This window comes from Pongo abelii, chromosome 8 (genome assembly GCF_028885655.2).
Source record: "Pongo abelii isolate AG06213 chromosome 8, NHGRI_mPonAbe1-v2.0_pri, whole genome shotgun sequence".
Taxonomy (NCBI): Eukaryota; Metazoa; Chordata; class Mammalia; order Primates; family Hominidae; genus Pongo; species Pongo abelii.
The window spans coordinates 22,104,577-22,128,071 of NC_071993.2; the positions used below are offsets into that span (position 1 = coordinate 22,104,577).

Consider the following 23,495-nt stretch of genomic DNA (forward strand, 5'->3'; position numbering starts at 1 on the left):
ATGGGACAGCTGGAAAATCTGAATAACATCTGTAGATAACATTATAACAGTGTTAATGTCCTGGTTTTTATCAATTTATTAAGGTTACATCTGAGAAAGCCAGGTGAAAGGTATATGAGAACTCTATTATTTTTGCCACCTTTTGTTAAGCCTAAAATTATTTCAAAATGAAAAATTATAAATAAAAAGTTTTAAAATATATTTCTTAAGTCTAATATTTGAAGTCAGTGATCACATATTTCCTTAGCCTTTCCTTTTCAGACTAAATATGTTCTTCTTTTTGGGCAACATTCCCAGAACCCCTACTGTATTTGTAGCTCCCCTTAAAAAAAAATTCAGTTTGTTAATATTCCTCCTTAAGTGTGGTACCAGCAGTGTTTATAATACATTGATGTAGATTGCATTAAATTTCCCACTTTCTGTGATCAAGTCACTCTCTGTTTCTATGTTTATTAATGCAAATTAGAGTTGAATTTTAAAAGCAGATGCATAATGCTGTTGGCCTAATTCAGCATGTAAACAACTAAAACCTGAGTGTTTATCTTTACTGAAGTCAAACCAGATCTCCCTGTTTTTACATTTGTGCAAATGATTTTCTTAAGCAAAATGTAGAATTACATTTTTCCTTGATTACTTCCATCGTTTCAACTCATAGTTTACGATGGTATGGGGACCAGTTAGAGTATTCTGAATGACAATTCTATCATTTACTCATTTGGCATGTATTGAGCACATACCATTTGCGGTGTACTATAAATTAAGAATCTATTAAAAATTTGCCATGGAATTGAGAGCAGTCGTATCTGACTGGAAGAGCAAGCAATGGAGAAAATCTTAATAATGGGATTAAATTTGGGCTGGGCCTTTAAGAATACGTAACATTTAAATAGTAAGAAACAATTACAAAATAATGATTATGATCTTTGGGCCTAACAGATAAGCTCCACTAGTTGTTAGTTTTCTGAGACTGGGCAAGTCTCTGAAATTCAATTTCCTCATTTGTAAAATGGGGATAAAATACCTCACTAAGTAGGGCTGTTTTAAAGATTACATGAGATAACATGTGTATTCAAAAACAGCCTTTTCAGCAGATGGTGCCAGGAAAACTGGATATCTGCATGCAAAAGAATAAAATTGAACCCTTACCTTTAACAAAGACTGTCTGACTAAACTCTAGTCCGGCTCCTCTAAACCATCTTCACAGCTAGGCCTCAACCTTTGAACTTCTATCTCCTCCTTTGCATCATCCAATTTTAGCAAGAATTCTGCTAAGAGAGTTAAGCCAGAAACCCTACCATTGATATCTGATCACCCTCAACATATCTGACCAAATCCCTCATTCCCCACCAACCCCCAGGCGATACCTGATTACCTTGGCCTGCCTTTGGCAAAAACCTTGTTAAATTGGTTTCACCAGAGACCCCCTTAACTCTGATGTTTCCTCTAATCTTCCATCCACTGACCCTGTTCCTTGGCTATAAATCTCCACTTTCCATGTTGTATTCAGAATTAAGCTTCATTCTATAACGAAGTCTTTTTTCTCCTACTGCAACTGATCCTGATTAAAATTTGCTTTTACTGCTTTAACTACTGTCAGGCTCTATTTTTCTTTGACGCCTCACATCATATATATAAACTGACTAAAAAATAGATCAAGGACTAACATAAGAGTTAAAACTATACAACTCTTAGAAGAAAATATGTGGGAAAAAACTTCATGATATCAGATTTGGTGATGATTTTTTGATATGACAGAGATACAGGCAAACAAAAGAAAAAAATAATAAATTGGATCTCATCAAAATGAAAACCTTTTGTGCATCAAAGGACACTAGTAAGAGTAAATAAACAACCCACAGAATGGGAGAAAGTATTTGCTAATCATATATCTGATAAGAGATTAATATCCAGAATATATGAATAACTCCTACAACCAACAACAAAAAAATCCAATTAAAAGTGGACAAAGGACTTCAACAGACATTTCACCAAAGAAGACAGACAAATGACCAATAACCCACATGAAAAGATGCTCAATAACAGTAGTCACTAGGGAAATGCAAATCAAAACCACAACAGTTACTACCTCTCACCTATTAGGACAGCTATCATAAAAAAAAAAGTAAAAAATAAGTGCTGACGAGAATGTGGAGAAATTAGAACTCTTGTACATTGCTGGTAGGAATGTAAAATGGCACAGCAGCTATGAAAAACAATTTGGTGGTTCCTCAAAAAGTTAAATACTGCCTGGGCAACAAAGTGTGACCCTTTCTCTACAAAATTTTTTTAAAAAAATTAGCCAGGCATGATGGCACACATCTATAATCCCAGCTACTTGGGAGGCTGAGGCAGGAGACTGCTTGAGCCTGGGAGTTTGAGGCTGCAGCAAGTTATGATCATGCCACTCAACTCCAGCCTGGGCAAGAGAGGAAGACTCTGTCTCAAAAAAAAAAGGAAGTTAAATATAGAATCACTATATGATCCAGCAATTCTTCCTCTAGGTATATACCTAAAAGAATTGAAAGCAGGGGCTCAAACAGATACTTGTATACCAATGTTCATAGCAGCATTATTCACAATAGCCAAAGGTGAAAACCTAAATGTCCATCAATAGATAAACGGATAAATAAAAGTGGTATATACATGCAATGGAATATTATTCAGCCTTAAAAAAGAATGAAAATTTGAGATATACTACAACATGAATGAAACCTGAAGACATTATGAAGACAAGTGAAATAAGCCAGACACAAAAGGGCAAATATTATGTGACTCCATTTATATCAGGTGCTTATAATAGGCAAATTCAAGAGTAAGAAAGTAGATTAGAGGGGCTGGACGCAGTGGCTCACACCTGTAATACCAGCACTTTGGGAAGCCGAGGCACGCAGATCACTTGAGGCCAGGCGTTCGAGACCAGCCTATCAAACGAAGCCCTGTCTCCACTGAAAATACAAAAATTAGCCAGGCGCGGTGGCACTCGCCTGTAAATCCCAGCTACTGGGGAGGCTAAGGCACAAGAATGACTTGAACCTGGGAGGCAGAGGTTGCAGTGAGCAGAGATTGCACCACTACATTCCAGCTTGGGCAACAGAGCGAGATTCTGTCTCAAAAAAAAAAAAAAAGGAAAGTAGATGAGAGGTTACCAGGAGCTGGTGGGGAGGAAAGAACGGTAAGTTGTTTAATCGGTGCAGAGTTTCTGTTTGGGATGATGGAAAAGTATTAGAAATGAATAATGAAGATGGTTGCACAATGTTGTGAATGTACTTAGTGTCACTGGTTTTTATACTTTAAAGCAGTTAAAATGGCAAAATTTACATTATGTATATTTTACTACAATAAAAAACAAAAAAGCAGTTTGCGTACCGTACTCACAACTCACATAAGGAGTCAAAAGAAATTTTAGGTGCAGTTAACAGTATGAGCAGTTACTGAGGCCAATAAAAAAGATACATGAAGATTAAAAACCTGAAATTCTATAGACAAAAATATCAAAAATGGTTTTCTTCTAATGTTTTTAAATTTACTTTTTCTTTGCTTTTACATAAAAAATTTTAATAGAAAAATTACTTAAAGAACAACCCCTCATACAGGTAGGTAAGAACGGTATATCAGAAACAGGCTGCTTATAAACATAGACCCCAAATAACAGCTTAAAAAACGATAGAAGTCTATTTTTCTCTTACATACAAGAAGAATAGAAGTAAAGCAGTTCCAGGGGCAGTTATGGTCACAAGGACCCAGGCCACTACTATATCTCTCCTCTTGGCTTCTGAGGGTCACTTCAAGTTGCAATATATCTGGTACAGTAGCTACATACATCTCATCCAATCCCAGTGAACAGAAAAGAAGGAATAAACAAGGGTAAAATGGTGTGTCACCCTTTAAGAGCTTTACCAGAAGCCCAACCCATGTCTTCTGCTCATTTGCCACCACTACCTGTAAAGAAGGCAGAAAAATGTACTTATTAAATCCCAATATCCAATAATACAGGAGTTCTGCTAAAAGGAGAATGGATAGGTGATTAGTCTGCCATACATATTTAAAATCATTTTTTCTTCTGAAATTTCAGCTTTCAGTATTATTATTTGGGAACTTTTCTAGAAAGTATAAAATCTAATAAAAAGATATAAACGTATTAACAAGTCTTTAAGACACTGTACACTAAAGAAATTACATTTTAATGAATATCAAAACTAAAAACATAGTGAGACCAAGTTCTGACAGCATAGATGCAACAGTAGAAATAACCTTGTGTACTCAGTTTACACAGAGTTGTGTCTGTGTTTGCATGCGTATGTATGAAGAGGCCAAAGAGTGAAAATGTTTAAATGCTCAGATGTATCATAATTCACAATTTAAGTTCTTTTACAGACTGATCTATCAAATAAGACTCAATTTAGAAAATTCTGAAAATTTCCCATAAAATAACATGTCTTATTTTTCCAACAGCTTGGTTGAGGTACATTTACATAACACAAAATCCACCCATTATAAGAGTATAATTCATTTTAATAAATTTATAGAGTTATGCAACCATCACCAAAATCCCATCTTAGAACATTTCTATCATCCTACAGAGATCTCTCCCATCCATGTGCAATCAATCCCCATCCCCAGACAAACCACTACCCTGCTTTCTTTTTTTTTTTTTTTTTTGAAATGGAGTCTCACTCTGTTGCCCAGGCTGGAGTGCAGGGGCATGATCTTGGCTCACTGCAACCTCTGCCTCCCAGGTTCAAACGATTCTCCTGCCTCAGCCTCCCGAGTAACTGGGATTACAGGCATGCACCACAGCACCCGGCTAATTTCGTATTTTTAGCAGAGATGGTGTTTCACCATGTTGGCCAGGCTGATCCTGAACTCCTGAACTCCTGACATCAAGTGATCCACCCGCCTCAGCCTCCCAAAGTGCTGGGATTACAGGCGTGTGCCACCGCGCGCCCAGCCACCTGCTTTACGTCTCTACATATTATTTGCCTTTTCCAGACAGTTCAAATAACTGAAATCATACATGTAGTTGTTTTGAGTCTGAATCCTTTCACTTAACATAATGTTCTTGGAATTCATCCATATTGTGGTTTATCCCAGAAGTTCTTTCTTTTTCTACCAAATATTAAACAGCATTGCACTGAATGGATACACCACATTTTGTTAATCCATTCAAGGGTGGCTAGGCATTTGGAATTGTTTCCAATTTTTGGCTAACATTATGAATAATGCTGCTATGAACACTCATGTACAAGTATTTGTGTGGACAAATATTTTCACTTCTCTTCTGTGGATACCTAGGAGGAATTGAGATGAATGTTAAGTTTATCTTTTGTATTAAAAAAAATCTGCCATGGCTGGGCACGGTGGCTCATGCCTGTAATCCCAGCACTTTGGGAAGCTGAGGCGGGCAGATCACCAGGTCAGGAGATGGAGACCATCCTGGCTAACACGGTGAAACCCCGTCTCTACTAAAAATACAAAAAATTAGCCGGGTGTGGTGGCGGGCACCTGTAGTCCCAGCTACTCGGGAGGCTGAGGCAGGAGAACGGCATGAACCCAGGAGGCGGAGCTTGCAGTGAGCCGAGACTGCGCCACTGCACTCCAGCCTGGGCGACAAAGCAAGACTCCATCTCACAAAAACTGCCACACTGTTTTCCAAAGTAGTTGCATTTTACCTTGCCACCATCGATGCATAAGTACTCCAGTTTTTCCACATCCTCACCAGTGCTTTTTACTGTCCTTCGTGTTAATTACAGCCATGCTAGTGGGCATAATATGTTATTTCCTTAAGGATTTAATTTGCATTTCTTTAATAACTACTACTATTGAGTACCTTTTCATGTGCTTATCAGCATTTGTATATCTTCTTGGGTAAGGTGTCTATTCAGATAGGTTTTTGGATTCTCTTTATTAGGTTGAGGAAATTACCTTCTATTCCTAGTTTACTGAGAGTTTTCATCATTAATGAATGTTTGAGTCTTTCAAAAGTTTTATTCTCTATCTGGGATGATCATATTTTTCGTTCTTTATTCTATAAATATGTAATATTATATTAATCAATTTTTAAGTACTAAACCAACCTTGCATTCCTGGGATAAATTCCACTTGATCATGGTGTTTAATCCATTTTATATGTTGCTAGATTCAGTTTGCTAACACTTTGGCTGGGAAATTTTTTGTTTTTTTTTTTTTTCTTGAGACAGAGTCTTGCTCTTGTCACCCAGGCTGGAGTGCAATGGCGTGATCTCGGCTCACTGCAAACTCCGCCTCCCAGGTTCAAGCGATTCTCCTGCCTCAGCCTCCCGAGTAGCTGGGATTGCAGACAGCTGCCACCACACCCAACAATTTTTTGTATTTTTAGTAGAGATGGGGTTTCATCATGTTGGCCAGGCTGGTCTCAAACTCCTGACCTCAGGTGATCCAACCTCCTTGGCCTCCCAAAGTGCTGGGATTAGGCGTGAGCCACCACGCCCAGTCCAGTGTATAAACAATACATCTCAATTCGGAAGCCAAATTTCTAATAGTTAAAGTGAAATAAATGAAATATAGTCTTATCCAAACAATAAAATTATGTTTAATGGGAAAACATTTTATACTCCCTCAGCTTTTCAAATTTTAAGTGAGTTAAAATCAAATACAATGTAAAATTAATGTTCTTAGTCTAGCCACATTTCAAGTGCTCTATAGCCATATGTGGCTATAGTGCTGGACAGCACAGCTCTAAACCTATAAGCACTATGAGGATTTAAAGAGTAAATACAATAATATAGTTGGTTGTTCAGTAGTATCTACAATATTTGAATTAAAGAGAGACAGTATACACAAAAGCATTCAGAAGTGTAATACAAAGATTAGAGGCACTAAACTGTGGTCTCATCCTCAAGGTTAGCTTTCTCGGTAACATGGTGTTTACCAGAATGCAGAATTATACCCACAGCTTACTGTAAGTATATTTGCAAGCACTTTTATTGAACATAGACAACAAATCTACTTCATTTAACCCAGGCTGTTTGAAAAAAAATTACCTTATTTAATTTCCCATTTATAACCTTCAACAGATTATAGGTTAAAGCCTTCAAAATATCCATATGATTTATCTCATAAACATGAAAACATTTGTTAATTTATCCAATGTGTTTTAATTGTACAACACTCTTCTTTCCAAAGTAATATAATCTACACAGATATATGTTCGTATTAGCAGAACTCTAAGTGAAATATTTGCCCCTAAATAAAATTCCACCAGTCCCACAATTCAAACTCTTCTCATTAGCCCGTGTTTCTGCCTTGCCCTTGTGCACATACAATCCTGCAAAATTACAATAAAATCTGAATACAACTTGATATTTGGCTTTTTTTCACTAACATTGTATGTATTTTCCATGTTGCTATGTAGTTTTCACATATATTACTACTGATTTCACAGCACACCAAGAATGTGTCATAATTTACTCAAATACACTCCTTATTATTAGAATTTGTTTCTCATTCTTTACTATGCTTTACTATTTTACAGTAATACTGTAAAAAGAACTAATGAATTAACAAACATGAAAAGCAGGCTTTATTATCAAAATTTCTTAACATAGTCTAGGTAGCTGTGCATATTCTATTGTGTCACAAAAACACAGAGGACTGGTACAGAGTATTGTTATCCATGTTAGAAAGGCACCAGCTGCCTATAAGTAAAAATGTCTTTTTAAAAGATCATTACACCACTGTTCTTTTCCATGTTGTTATCCTCAAAAGACTTCTCTTAGATTAACAACTCAATATTAAAGGCATATAATAATAATTTTAAAATGTGCTCCTCAAATTATACAAAAACTGACTAAATCCTATGATTCCAAAATGAAAGGGTCCTTTATCTTCTCTTGTAAATTTGAATTACATATTTCTTTCCTTAAAAATATATCACTTAAAGTATGTTCCAAATGTGTACTCTATAAACTGCGTAAAGCTTCAATTAAGGATCACGCTTAAATCTATGAAGCTAATATCCATTGAATTCTAAAATTTTAGTGTTGTCCATTAAGTTGATTATTAAAACAGTCTTTAGTGAGGGTTAGCCTCATTGTCCTATGTTTTGTTTTGTGAATCTCTGAAGACTGATTATAAGAAAACAAAATGTTATTTACCCCAGAAAGTCTTTTTAAGAGGTTTGTGAGTGGAATATATTTATAAAGGGTCAACATGAAATTACCTGCATATAATTTAACTTTAGAAGGATTAATTTTCTCTAGCCCATGTTTTTCTGACACGCACCTAAGATACAATATCTCTTTTCCCACCTGGCAAATTTTTCTAAATAGTTTCAGAACAGTTCAGGACTCTCCTGTGGGTATCTCCAATAACAGGGACATATATGTCATTCTGAGATAATGGACTTATTTATCACTATATTCAAAACCTTGTGGGATTTGATTATTTTAGAAATGCTACTCGACTGTTTTACCCCCTAGACTTGAATAAATTCTGGGAACAGTTGCTAGAAAGGAACAGGGATGGAATGGTAGACTGTCTCTTTCAATGCCTAAGTAACAGCCTCTTAAATTACTGTGAATAAACAACCTGACCATAGTTCTAGATGATAAGTGGCAAAAGGTTCTCAGATAATAAGAAAATGAACATTAAAAAATAATATTATAAAATAAATGTAGCTTTAAAAATGTTCCAACATGAAAATTGCACTCTAAGTATTTGAGGGACTTCCTCCGAAACCCCACTCCAAACATATACCAATGTTAAAATTTAAAGAGAGAAAATTATAAACATATAGCCGTGATCAAAAACTTGTTAAGCATCTCCATAGACAAAAACAAATGAAAACCTGTAGCCATAAACAGGGGTTAAACTATAGGCCTCTTGGGCTCCATGACTACAAGCAGGCAGATGAAACCAGAAGTCTGACTCCCATAGAGTGATGAGGACTGAAAGTACTCTACCAAGGCTTGGGATCACAGCCAGGCTTACTGCTTGAAATCAGGGGTTGCAGTGGCAATCCACCGCCTGCGGGGAAAAAAAATGCAAAAAGTGAGAAGGACACTGCCTGAGGCTACAACTTATAAAACATTATGTATCTGAGATGTTAAGAGGCAATGGTTTTAGCCCTACAGTCCAGACCAGGCCAAGGGACCTGCAGGCTTGGTATCTGGATCTGCAATGGCCCCCATGTAACCTCAGGAGGGAGCCCTAAGCCACCTATATAAGACCTAGTTCTTGCCTAGGTGTCTCAGAAAAGAGTGAAAACATCTATAAAGCCACTAGGGAGAGGTGAAGAGAGGAGAGAGAAACTCACACTCAAGATGGGCCTGAAACTTAAAATTCCACCCGCAGAAACATAATATTTCAATTATCAAAGAGAAATTATTTACTTCACAGTTTAACCACCTATGTGTAATTCTTAACAATGCCAAAGTCGAAAACATTTTTATAACACAATGACAGGTTTGAAGCAGATACACAAACTGCACAACTGTACACAGGGGTGCTGCTTCAAGAGTCTATAGCAATTTCTGGCTACATTTTCAATTAAGTTTATTCTGTGGCCTCTATTATCAAAGATAGCATACAAGAAATTATCTTATTTTTCAATCTTCCATCAATTTCCTATTGCTGACTTTGATAAACCCTAGGAATTGTATATAGTAACCACAAATCATGCCTAATGCAGTGCCAAGACAACTATAACTATGATGGCTTGAGTCTTCTTTAGGATGGCCTTGGTACATATCTAAAGGTAATGAAAACAAGTAGCCCCCTCAGTTTGGCTGTATTTTTTTTAAAAAAAGGCCTTACTGCATTGAGAAAATCAACAAATAATTATTTCCCTTGTGCATTTTATTTTAAGGCACACAGAAAAATTATTTAGAAGTATATGTTCAGGGGTACTCCAGAAGACAGTGAGTATGTTGAAAGTAGATAAGAATTATGATTTGGGCTTTAAGAATAAAATTTCCACTGAGTAGTATTATACAAAAACTTAAGTTGTTTCATAATCCCTATTGTTAGACACCATCAAGCAGGCTAGAAGACCATCTGCTGGGAGTGCTACAGAAGAGACTCCTATATAAGGAAAGAGATACTCGTGAGGTCTCCACCAACTTCAGGACTCTATTGTCAGTTTTAAAATTTTTGTTTTGTTGTTGTTTTTCCCTCAGCATAGAATGTTTAAGATCTTGGACACCAGTACAATTTCCTGGATGTACCAGGTCCATTTGAAATAACAGGAGCTAAGTATGTGTAAGAACTGTCAACAGTAAAATCCACTTCTTTTTCTCAGCTATTTATGAAATTACAAAAGGTAAAGGCAAAAAGATCATTAATTAATCATTCAGTTCAAAGGAAAGCTGTACTCATTAGGAGTTATGAAAAGGTAGCAGAGGCAGCTAGTAAAAAAGGGTGATGTTAAAATCCCTGATTGGTATTATAAAGAGCCAACAGACTGGCACACAAACAGAAATGCACCTAGCAATCTCTATTTTAAATCATTTAATTAAAGATACTATAATAATCAAAATAGATGACAGGAAAGAATATAGTGAGTATTTCATAGCTAGCAATATATAAGATGTATGAGTTTCAGAATAGGGAGAATGGGCACCCTGAAAGCTAAAACTACAAAATAGGAACTCCAGTGATTTCTTGGTCAAAATATCACTAACAATCTAATATATTGTTAATAAATAAGACTTGAAGAATTATAAAATATAATAGATGAGCTAGCAAGAGCAAATGACCAACTTTAATTAAAGTGATTACTTGAAACCACCCTTAGCAGACAAGCCTATGCATGGAAGTTCAGACAACCAATGTTCCTAGAACAGCATGAACTTTATACCAATAGCCTTTACAGAACAAAGCATGGTCAAAATGTATACTATAGATAACTAACTAGGAATATGATAGCTAGCACAATTGGAACAACCTAAAAACAAAACAAAAGGTACACTGGGTTTAAAAAAATATGAAAACTACAAACTATGTCCCTAACAAAATGGAAACAATAGTCAGTGGAAACAATAATCAGTGATTTTATCCAAAAACATTTAGCTATATCTACACAATATAGAAATGTTAATTCCCTAACGCTATCCAATGTATGCTATCCAATAAGCATTAGACATATTTAAGCACTTAAATATGAGAACTGAGAAACCAAAATTTTAATTTTAATTAATTTATATTTAAATTGAAAAACTGATATTCTATTGAGTTACTGGAAACTTTTGCTTATAACGATTTGGGTACGTGAATGTACCTGTTAGCTATATGCCTTATGAAATCTCAATACAGATCAAGTATTTTCAATCAAAATTTGGCTTCCAAATTAAGGTGTGCTAGAAGTATAAATGTAAAACATACACGGATTTTGCTGACTTAGTACAAAAAACTAAAATGTGAAATATACTTCATTAATAATTTTTGGCTGGACATGGTGGCTCACGCCTGTAATCCCAGCACTCTGGGAGGCCAAGGTGGGCGGATCACCTGACGTCAGGAGTTCGAGACCAGCCTGACCAATATGGTGAAACCCCATTTCTACTAAAAATACAAAAATTAGCTGGGCGTGGTGGCATGTGCCCATAGTCCCAGTTACTTGGGAGGCTGAGACAGGAGAATTGCTTGAACCCGGGAGGCGGAGGTTGCAGTGATCTGAGATCATGCCATTGCACTCCAGCCTGGGTGACAGAAAGAGACTCTGTCTCAAAAAATAATAATAATTTTTGAAAATGTGACTCCATGTTGGAATAATATTTAGTATATTGGGTTAAATAAAATACATTATCAAAATTAATTTCAGGCTGGGCATGGTGGTGCACTCCTGTAATCCTAGCTACTAGGGAGGCTGAGGCAGGAGAATCGCTTGAACCCAGGAGGACGAGGTTGCATTGAGCAGAGATTGTGCCACTGCACTCCAGCCTGGGCAACAGAGCAAGACTCCATTTCAAAAAAAAAAATTAATTTCACCTGTTTTTTACATTCTTAAATGTGACTTTTAGAAAATTTAACATCACCTCTGTGTTTTGTATCACATATCTATTGCACAGTGCTGCTCTAAGGGTCAATGGCTTGAAAAAGTCTGTCAGCTGTCAAAAATCTGAAATATCTGTCAGTCAAGATTTGTATGTAAAATATTATCTTATCCCTTAGTGTCACAAAATATTTCTTTAGGCTACCCAGAATTTGAATACTTATACATTACAAAGTCATCTGTATCCTCTTCATACAGCAGATTGTTACAGATCATTAAAGTATTACTCTAGAGTTATTGTAAACTTTGGTAACATTTCATGGCCATTCTGACATCCAAGCTAAGTAATCAAGTAAAGAATGCTAATTAATCGAAGACTTATTGATTTCATCTCTATCTAAATTCCCTCGCCCATACTTTAACAATACTTTTGTTTCTACAAGAGCTAAACAAGGATCTTTGGTATACGAAAGATTTTGATAAGAATCATTTTATAAAACAATTTTATGTTTACATATATACTTTAATATTTACCATATATTTACTTTACAAGTTGAACATTTTATACTCATAAATTTATATACTCAGCCTATACACTCATAAATTTATAAATATATTTACTATACACACATAAGTATATAAATGCATACACACACACACATGCACCCTCTCTCTCTCATAAATTTTCCCCTGGAAGAAAAGCATCAGAACTGCATGCCTTAGCAGTGCTTTCCCAACCTCTTTCATACCATGGCACGTTACAGAAAATTGTATTTGTAAGACACACTGGAAGAAACTGTTAAGGCTGCTCAAGGGAGGGCATCACTATCTCAGCACGCTTGCAGCACACCAATTGGGAAGCTCGGTCTTAAAAGGCCCTGCAATATACTGCAAGAACTCTCTAACTCATATTTTGTTTTCGTCTGTCTCATATTTTATTCTTACTTATGCCTACAGTTGTGAAAATACAACCCCTCAACATTTTTAATAGCAATATCCAAAGAAGGCCACAAGATGGAGATATTACTCCATTTTATTTATATTTGTATTTATGCATTTTTCTGTATACATTTCTCTCTATGTGTATTCTGCTTTCTTCCTCAGTGGTATTCTCAGCTACTGCCTCTATCTCTAACATTTATTCTAATTCCTCTGCCACTCGGTTTTAACTTGCTTTATTATAGAAATATATAATGAATACTATCATGATCTTCGTTTTTAATATTAAAAGCAGGCAGATAATTGAAATATTTTCTTCTAGCTCTATATTTTCCCACTTCTCTAAAATTAAGATCACTTTTATTTACACATTTTTATCCTGCGGGCAAACTTTTTTTAAAAAAATTGCTACCCACAAAGTAATAAGTAGTCCAAGAGTCATTTGCTCTAATACATTCTATTACCTTGTAAAGCTACAGATTTACTACTTTGTGTCAATATCACTCAAAACTTCTCTGGAACTTTTCTTTGAGAACAGTCCTCAAGGCAGTCTATGAGCATTACATGAAATTTATATTCAGATCTTTTTATCAATACAAACTATTTATCCAAGCTTGCTAACTTAATTTAGTCACCAAATTTAGCTCCAAATGACTGTTAGCTATAGCCAAAAATCAAACCCAATTTTAAGATTTACTACTAATGAGGCTAATGTGAAGAATATGCAGCAAGCTTTGAAGGCAATTCAAAACAAGAAGCTTCAGCGATGTTTTAAGAGACGGCAGCATGTTGAAAAACTGTGAAGCTTTCCACAATAAACACCTGCAAAATCAATCTAATTTACTTTAAGTTAAATCTTATACACTTCCAAACGTGTGATATAAAAAGTCACACATTGATTGTGTAAAACTACTATAGAACTGCACAACATGGCTGTCATTTGAACTTTATCAAATGTCTAAACTAAAATGCTTTAAACACAAGAAGTCGGCTGGGCACGGTGGCTCACACCTGTAATCCCAGCACTTTGGGAGGCCGAGACGACGGGCGGATCACGAGGTCAGGAGATCGAGACCATTCTGGCTAACATGCTGAAACACCGTCTCCACTAAAAATACAAAAAAAAATTAGCCAGGCATGGTGGCGGGCGCCTATAGTCCCAGCTACTCGGGAGGCTGAGGCAGGAGAATGGCATGAACCCGGGAGGCGGAGCTTGCAGTGAGCTGAGATTGCGCCACTGCACTCCAGCCTAGGAGACAAAGCGAGACTCCGTCTCAAAAAAAAGCAAACAAAAAAACACATAAGAAGTCTATTTCCTACTACATATAAAAGATCCATAAAGAAATATTGTATGATATAAATAAATCACAATTTCCAGACTTCCTACTTTATATATATTTATATTATATATACTTATATATTTATTATATATATTTATACATGTTAACTTCTGCGAATCAAACTTAATCACCAACTATCAATACAAAACACCACTTAAAGTCAGAAAAGAACCTAAATAGTAACCTTATCTGTTAATGAAAAGTGTGGTAATTGAAAATAACTGCTAATAAGATTTGCAATTAAAAAATTTTTTCTAAAAGTCAGAGGTTTCTTTTTAAAGTATAAATTCAGTTGGTCATGGAATAGATTCCTTAACCTGACCTGTTTTAATGGTATAAATAAAGTCCTTAAGGATTGACTAGAAATAAGAAGTTTCTACCTTCCTCATGTACATGGACCCTAAGATTTCTTCATAGTCTATTCATACTTTCCCAGTAAATGGCAACAATGATCTTTTTCTTTCTGGTCATAACTCATTTTGACTACTGCTCACTATACATGCCACAGTTGGGTTTCATATAACAGTTTAAAATTCTTGTTCCTTCTATAACCAGGAGTTGTATGTATTCCAGAATGTGTTTAACCAAGGAAATTACTATGTTTTAGAATTCTAGTATTTGCTCTTGGTGGCATCTTAATGTTCCTTTTCTCCATTTTAACGCTGCTGCATATACTATGGCATGTCCTTTAATTCTTGATCTTAGATTATTAGCTTTAATATTAAACAACTCAAATACTATTAGTTAACTGTGTAGCTGCACAAAGCTTAATGCCTACTGCCTCAGTAGCAATAAAACAGGCATCCATCTGATAATGAAGTATATTGTTTTATACACATATTCTAACAAAAATGTAGAACGTGGCATGCCCTTGCTTTTGCAATATGCCTGGTTACATATGAGATTTCAGTTGCTGGATGACGTAATCAGAAACACTTATCAAATATGGTGAATGAATCCTAACCTTGCTTAATTTAGTATTACATAAGATGGGGAATGAAACATAAATTCTAGATTAAATTTCTAATTAGGTCCTAATGACACTCTTAGACAAAAAATTTCAGTAAATATAAGTAATACTCAAATATCAACTATTCAGTTCTTAAAATGAAATACTACGCTGTTATTTAAAACATGTAATCATATTTTTACATTCATTAGTATAGGGCCCATATTTTACAATTAAGTGTTTTGATGAAATAAAGATTTTTGAAAATATGACTGTGACTTCATTATAAAATGATCTAGGGTCCTGCTTCATCCAATCAGAAATCTCTTTCCACTGCAATTCCTTTCCTTTATTTTTGTATAACTCTGTAAGAAAGGCTTTGGAATTGTTTTTAACCAGGTGGAATTAACTGGTATCATTACTGTCTAAATAGACCCAATAATGCCCACAGTAGAAAACAGTTCTGAAAGTCACATAGTACCATTTTTGGAATAAGCAGTTCACTGAGAGAGAGCATAACAAAGCTGAGAAAAGGTTTATTATAGACACTAGGAATTTTATCAAACAACTTTTATTGGCATTACTTACAACTACCATATAAATTCTCCTCTCAGCAATCAAGTCAAATAACCTTAACCTCTGTTTTACTCTCAACACTGAACAAAATATGATTGTGAAATTAACCACATTAACCCAATCACTAGGTAAAATGGTGACCCTTATAATATTTTAGAATATATTTCTAGGAATAATTGTAATAGCAGAAGCCATTCCACTTTCCCAGTTCAACTTAGGCTATTGTCTATGAATAACAAAAGATACAATATTCTAAGAGTGTTCTCATAATTAGTGTAAAGAAAAAACTGAGAATAGCATAAAAGGAAAAAGGAAACTTAAAACTAAAAGAAAGTCTCTGTTCCATCAGCTCTAGATTATATGTGGCAAAATTTTCACAATAGACTTGCTTTATCCCATAAAATTGGCTCAGGCATCTTCCACTAAACTACACGTATCACAAAAAGAGTGTGTACATAAGAAAACTAATTTTATGATAATTCTATCGGATGCAAAGATGTATACAATTAAACAAGTACTTATTCAGCTCTAACACTATGCATGCCTACATCAGAAATATAAATGACTGAAAGGTTATCTACCATTCTAGATTCCGTGTATCTCTTTCTCCAAATTAAAAAAAATGGGATTCTACAATAAAAATGGGGAAGCTATTATTACACAACACACATGTACAACGGAATAGACTCCACAGAGAAAGACCAAACTACACTCAACACCACAAGCTCAGTGGATTCCACTGCAAGAATCACTGGACAAAATTGATAATCACAGTACAAATTCACCATCATTCATGAATGAAATCATCATCTTCATTTCTAAAAAGGACTGTGATGGGCTTTGGGGAGGCCCCATGAACTGGTTTTTCCCATCCAAAAAACTGAGTGGACACAGGAGTCGGGCAGACAAGAGATGAACCTTTATAACTGATACAGCTATTGAAGAATACAGGTTAGATGTGATGGCCAAATGGGCTTGCTAGCAATTTGTGCCCTCTCCTCTACATTCTAGACTTTGAGACAGTATGCTCAAGGGTAAGTCTGGTTAGGGTAATTGCCTCACTGGTCTGGGCAGAGAGGTGCAAAGAGACTGATTCCCACTGCTCATAGCTTTCTGATTGATTAGCTCTTCCTAATCAAGCAAAACAGAGCAAAGGCAATCACCCTCCAGCAAGGTAACTCACACCGCCATGGTAAGATGTGAGAGATGGGTCTAGTGATCAGTGGTGTTTTTTTAGGGAAGTTCCTCCCAACCATGGGGCATGGATGAATGGGCAATAATTGTCCCTCCTCTAAACAGGCTGGCTAATCTGTGCATTTGAAAATACAGGCTGAATGAGCTTAAAAGGTTTATTAATTCCTATTTAAAAATTAAAATCCAAATATTTTATAAGGACATCCCTGTTCTTCTGCTTTTCTTCTGTTAACCAAGTTTCAGCATTCACTTGAATATAAGGATTTAGTTATAAAACACGAGAGAAAGAGAATGAAGCACATTTTCCGGCTATATAAATAGAAGTCTGTAATGACTGGCACCATGAAGACACCTCTGACTTCAGCATAAAGTAAATACTACAAAATTTAAGATAATATAGCTTGTCATTATTTCAATTCACAGATTTTTTTTAATGAATATGAAGTGTTTACTGCTGGCTAGAATTACTGTATACAAACGATAAGGAAAATCATGGTCCCAAAAGACAATTAAAAGAAATATAGAGGCTGGGGACAGTGGTTCACGCCTGTAACTCCAACCCTTTGGGAGGCCGAGGTGGGTGGATCACCTGAGATCAGGAGTGCAAGATCGGCCTGACCAACATGGCAAAACCCCATCTCTACTAAAAATACAAAATTAGCCAGGCATGGTGGCAGGTGCCTGTAATCCCAGCTACTCGGGAGGCTGAGGCAGGAGAATCGCTTGAACCTAGGAGGCAGAGGTTGCAATAAGCCAAGATCGCGCCACTGCACTCCAGCCTGGGCGACAGAGCGAGGCTCCATCTCAAAAAAAAAAAAAAAAAAAAAAAAGAAATACAGAATTGCCACTGACCCCACAAGAAGTACAGGTGTCCGAGAAGCAGCTGCTGTTACACAAAATATAAATACTGTGCAGGAACCTATAATTTAAGTTGGTAACGAAAGATCTTTCAATAGCACATCTTTTTTCCTACACTCCTCTCTCATCTTCCCCCCATCTCCTCTGAAAAGACGCAATATCCAAATTGGAATGCCCTATTATTAAAGTCATTCTAAACATGGTATCATAATGACTAATAAATCATCTGCATATACCCCCCAACAAAGACTTCTGCAACCCCTTTCTAGACTTCTAGAATGGACATGAAATCTAAGAATACATGGAAGAAGATTCTTCTGCTGCCTGAAGGCTGTGAAAGATTACATAGAAGTAAAACCTATTGAGTAAAAACTGTCAAGCAACTACTTGTTTGGGGAATTACAGTTTACATTTAGTTACAATGTTTATAATGTTTGATTCAATAAATATTTAGGTATCTACTATGTGCCTTACTATGAAGAAAATAAAAAGCTACCATCTGTCCTAAAAATGAGGCAACTAACTTGTCCAAGGTCATAAGGTGGTCTGGTCCAAGTTCTAAGTCATCTGTTATTCAAATTATAGAGCTTAGAGAGTAACTGAGTTATCTTAGACCTGGTGGATAAGGGGATAAAGAAGATGCCACAGTCAGTCACTACCATCTGTGGCTTCTAGTTTAGGATATGGATATCTCAAAAGAATGTTCTATATTAATTGTCTCCAGTTCTTCCCTTTCATTCTCTCCTGAACCCAATCTATCCAGACTACTGATCTCACCACTTCACTGAAACAGTTCTTACTGAGGTAGCCTGTGACCTCCATACGGTTAATTCCAACGGTGAAGTCTCAGAGTTTATCTTATTTGAATCATCATCATCATTTAACCCAGCTGATCCCTTTGTCTTTGAAACAGTTTTTTCACTTGACTGAAGAGAACCTTGTATTGGTTTGCCTCCTATCTTACTGGTCGTTCCTGCTCTATCTCCTTTGTTGATTCCCCTCCATCTCCTTGACTCTTTTTTTTTTTTTTTTTGAGACGGAGTCTCGCTCTGTCACCCAGGCTGGAGTGCACTGGCGCGGTCTTGGCTCACTGCAACCTCCGCCTCCCAGGTTCAAGCAATTCTCTACCTCAGCCTCCCGAGTAGCTGGGATTACAGGCGCTTGCCACCATGCCTGGCTAACTTTTATCTTTTTAGTAGAAACGGGGTTTTACCATGTTGGCCAGGCTGGTCTTGAACTCCTGACCTCGTGATCCACCTGCCTCAGCCTCTCAAAGTGCTGGGATCACAGACGTGAGCCACCACACCCAGCTCCTTGACTCTTAAAGTCTAGAATCCCCAAGGCTTAGCTCCCAGATCTCTTCTCTTCTCTTTTACATTCACTCCCTTGGTGAACTCATCCAGTTTTGTGGCTTCAAGTTACTCTCTAAGTGCCTCGGACTCCCAAATTCCTATCTATAGCCCTTAACTTTCTTCTGGTAACTACACCTGAATAACCAATTGCCTACATACCAGCTCAACTTCAACGTTTAATAGACATACCAAATTTAGTATGTCCAAAAACCAAATTCCTGATGTTCTCCAAACCAGACTCCTAGTCCAGGTTTCTCCATCTCAATCAATGGCAATTGCATCCTTCCAGTTACTGAAGCCAAAATCTTTAGAATTATCTTCAGTTTCTCTTTTTCTCTCACATAGCAAATTCAAGCCATCGGTAAAATTCTGTTTGCTCCATGTTGAAATTAAATCCAGAATCTGACCATTTTGCACCACCTCCACTGCTACCACCCAGGTCCAATCTATACCACAATTATCCCTCTAAGTAACTAATGCCTCACAGACTATACTCAGCACACCAAAGAGATCATTTTGAAATTCAAGTCAAATCATGTATCTTTTCTGTTCAAACACCACCTCCCCCAACTTACTTATAAGTAAAAGCCGAAGTCCTTACAATGGTCTACAAAGCCCTACATGGTCTTGCCTTACCACCTATGACTCAGATCTCATTTCCTATTACTGTTCTCCTTGATCACTCTGCTCCAGCCATACTGCCTGCCTTGCTATTCCTCAAACGCTAAGCAAGCTCTTGCCCACTGGCCTTTGTGCTTACTGTCTGCCCTTCCTTGAATGTCCTTCTACTATGCTATGGTCTGAATGTTTTTGTCCTTCAAAATTCTTATGTTGAAATCTAATCCCCAATGTGACAGTAACACAAGGTAGGGCCTCTGTGAGGTGATTATATCATGAAGGTGGAGTCCTAATGGATGAGATTAGTGTCCTTATAAAAGAAGCCCCAGAGAGCTGCCCTGCCCGTACCACCATGTGAGGACACAACAAGAAGGTGCCATCTATGAACCAGAAGGCCCTCACCAGACACAGAATCTGCCGGTGCCTTAATCTTAGATTTCCCAGCCTCCAGAATTGTGAGAAATCAAGTTCTGCTGTTGAAAAGCTGTTCAGTTCAAGGCATTTTGCTATGGCAGCCCAAATGGCCTACAACACAACAGTTACCCACATGGCTTACTCCCTAACTTCTCTCAGAGGCCTGCTCTGACCATTTAACATTTATATTTACTTACTTGGCTGTTTACTGTCTGTTTCTCCCTACTGAATTATAAGGTTAGGGGTTCTGTTTTATATAAAGGTCAACTCCCAATGCTTAAAATCCAATAGGCACCAAATAAACCTCTGTTGCGTGAACAAGAAGAGATCAGTGCATAGAACCAGGTCACCACTTTCAGTAGCCTACCTACTTTGTTCTGGTCCCTCATGTTTGGCTAGTCACCAAATGGCTCTGGCTTGAAAACTACACATGAAAGACCCTGGACAGGTTGCGTTTGTCTCCACCAAATTTCTGGTCCCTGAAAGTCATCTAACAAAGTTAAGATTCAATGTAAAGAAAAAACTCGTTCCATTCAGTTTCTCTGCTTGGACAGAATAAAATTCCTCCTGGTATCCTTTCCAATTTTAATACAGCTGGATAGAGAAACACAGGTTAAAACAATTTTCTGGATCCTTCTTTTCAGATTCTACCTTGACAAAGAATCTTCTTGATTATCTATGCTTCTTTATTTTCTCATCTTTGCCCAGAGAGTCAAGTGCTCTGGTTGTTCACACTGCCTAATTAACTATGCAAATCAAGTTACATGAAATTAAAAATGAAAATTCTATGAGTGTTCACATGCAAAGCTAGATTACATAATCTAAATTTTAAACTGCTACTAAATTTCTGTTCTCTTAAAGGCACTTAATTTTTCATGAATTACTGGATCTTCAAGATTTTTGGATAGGTTATGTTTAAGACTCTCTTTACCTACAGAATGTAATCAATGATGATAAATTCTAATTATTCCCAGTATTAAAGTAATTCTTAAAACTCATCAGAGCTTCACTAATTATTCTTACACATACTCCACCATTTGCTTTGAAAATGAGATATATAGTGTATCTATGAGCAGGGAAGGGCACCAGGTAACAGATCATAAATATAGTTATTACAAAGTTGCTTGCACATATGAATCTGAAGTGTGAAATGCCTATACTTTATAACTTACAAAAATACAAAATTGTTAGACTCATGGTACCCTGGCAACTCAGCAATTTTATATTCTGTGATGGAATGAAAATGCAATGTCTGAAAATTAAAATTCAGTAAAAGTTCAATAGTTCACCCACATTTATGATAATCTATGGGGGAGGGGGATGTGCATTTCATATCTAGTCATGTGAAGTGTGCCTTGAATGGCAACTATCGTAAACATTAATTTTTTACTCCCATAACTATTCAAAGCATTGTACGAAGGGCTCAATCAGATCGTGTGAAGTGTACATTTTTCACCCCATAAGCCTGAAATCAGCGAAATGTTATCTTCTCCTTCGCACAAGGCTTCAGGTAGAGACTGGATATCTACCTTCACTCAACCACCCTCAATGGTAGAACTAAAAAGCAACAAATGGATTTTACAAGTTAATGTCTCAAGCTAAAAAAGAAAACGAAATGAAACAAAAGGAAAAGGGGAAAAAAAAAACCCATTCCTACATTACTGATTGGGGGCTTCTCTTCCAATCGCACCCCAAGTCGTTTGCTGCTCAAAAAACTTAACACCTCCAACCTGGTAGAGGCTTCAAATTCCTCCAGATTTCTAAACTGCGAAACAAACATCTATCTAACAGGCTAAAAAGATGACAAAGTCCAAGCTAAGAAAAACTTCTGCAACACAGACACTGGCCACAGTGCATTCCTACTTTCCCAGAAGGGAAGAGGAAGGGAGGCAGCTGAAATAAGAATAAGGATGAGGTAAGAGTCGGTGGAAGATGACAGTTTAGGGTGAGAAGCGGCTGCTCTTTCTCACATTCAGGGGCACAGGAAGGCAAAAGGTAAGTGTTAAATTAAAAAAAAAAAAAGTCTACCCATACCACTCTTCGTTCTTCCTCCAGCACAGCTGGAGGGGGAAGGCTCTTGCCCAGAACGCCGGAGCAGAGAGAAGGCATCGCCACCCCAGGCTAGTGGCGCCGTCCAGCCTGTCACTGGGGCTGGGACTAGAAAAGCTGAAGCAGGAGTAAAGATCTGGGGAAGACAGACACGTCCTTCCGAGGCTGAGGACCCCGGTGACCCGAGGTGAGGGCAGCCAGAGCCCAGGGTGACCAAGCCCTGCCCTCCGTGTCCGGCTCTCTCTGAGGAACCGGGGTCGCCTGCCGGCTGCCCTGGCCCCTCTCCGCCTGGCCCCGCGCGCCTCCTTGCTTACCTGCTGCACCCCGAGGAACTGGTAGAAGTTGAGCTGCACCTCCTCCACCAAGTCAAACAACTCCAGGTCTCCGCTCTCCCAGCCGCTCGCCGGCGCCACGGCGGCCAGCAGCAGCAGCAGCAGCAGCCACAGCAGCGGCGTCCGCGGCGGCGGCGGCGGCGGCGGCGGGAACGGCACCAGCCCGAGCTGGCGGCCTCCAGGAAGCTGCGCCGGCCGGGAGCAAAGAGCCGTCATCGCGCTGGGCTCGGAAAGGTCACCCGCCGCGCAGCTCCGTTGGCCGAGAACTGGGACGTGGCGGGCGGCGCTCGCTGTGGGGAACAGCGCCTGTCAGTGAAAAGCGCGGGCAGGCGCACCGGAGCAGCCCGCCAGGCGGCTGGCCCCAGACAGAGCGCGGAGGTGGCGGGAGCCGGCAGCCGGACCGGCAGGTGGGTAGGCGGGCGGGGCCGCAGCCAGCGCTACGTTCCACGGACCCTCGCCCCCAGGCCTACACACAGCTGGAGAGCCAGCGCCCGGCGCCTGGGCTGCACAGGGGGTGAGGCTTCCCTTCGCCTCAGCCTATCCCAGGCTTCGCTTCCGGTGACATCATGTCTCCTAGCAACCGCGGGAAGGGGGCGTGGCCGGAAGCCTGGACGCCTGGCGCCCCAGATATGGGCCTGGGTGAAATGCCTCTCAATCGGTCGCCCGCACCGAGGAGCTGTACCTGCGTCCACACGGGCTGAGAGACAGGGACGGTTATAGCCATCCCGCGTCTACCTGGAACTCCCCACGTGGACTTCCCCCGAAATAGCTACTATCTTCCTCTCCCCTAGCTATCCAACACTAAAAGCATATTTGAAGCCTGATTAATTGATTATGGCTTCCATGCATTTAATTAGTCCATCAGCAAAGAAGACAGGACAAGTTGAACCAGGTTCTAAAAGGGAC

General features: G+C 38.2%; 1 protein-coding gene across 1 annotated transcript in view; it reads right to left on the reverse strand.

Moving 5' to 3' along the window:
• Positions 1-23,264, reverse strand: part of DNAJC1 (DnaJ heat shock protein family (Hsp40) member C1) — a 249,941-nt gene extending 226,677 nt beyond the window's left edge. The window contains exon 1 of the mRNA XM_002820584.4: positions 22,572-23,264. Within this exon, the coding sequence (XP_002820630.3) occupies positions 22,572-22,805 (234 nt within the window). The 5' untranslated portion in view covers positions 22,806-23,264. The remainder of the gene's footprint in view (positions 1-22,571) is intronic.
• Positions 23,265-23,495: the final 231 nt, after the last annotated feature.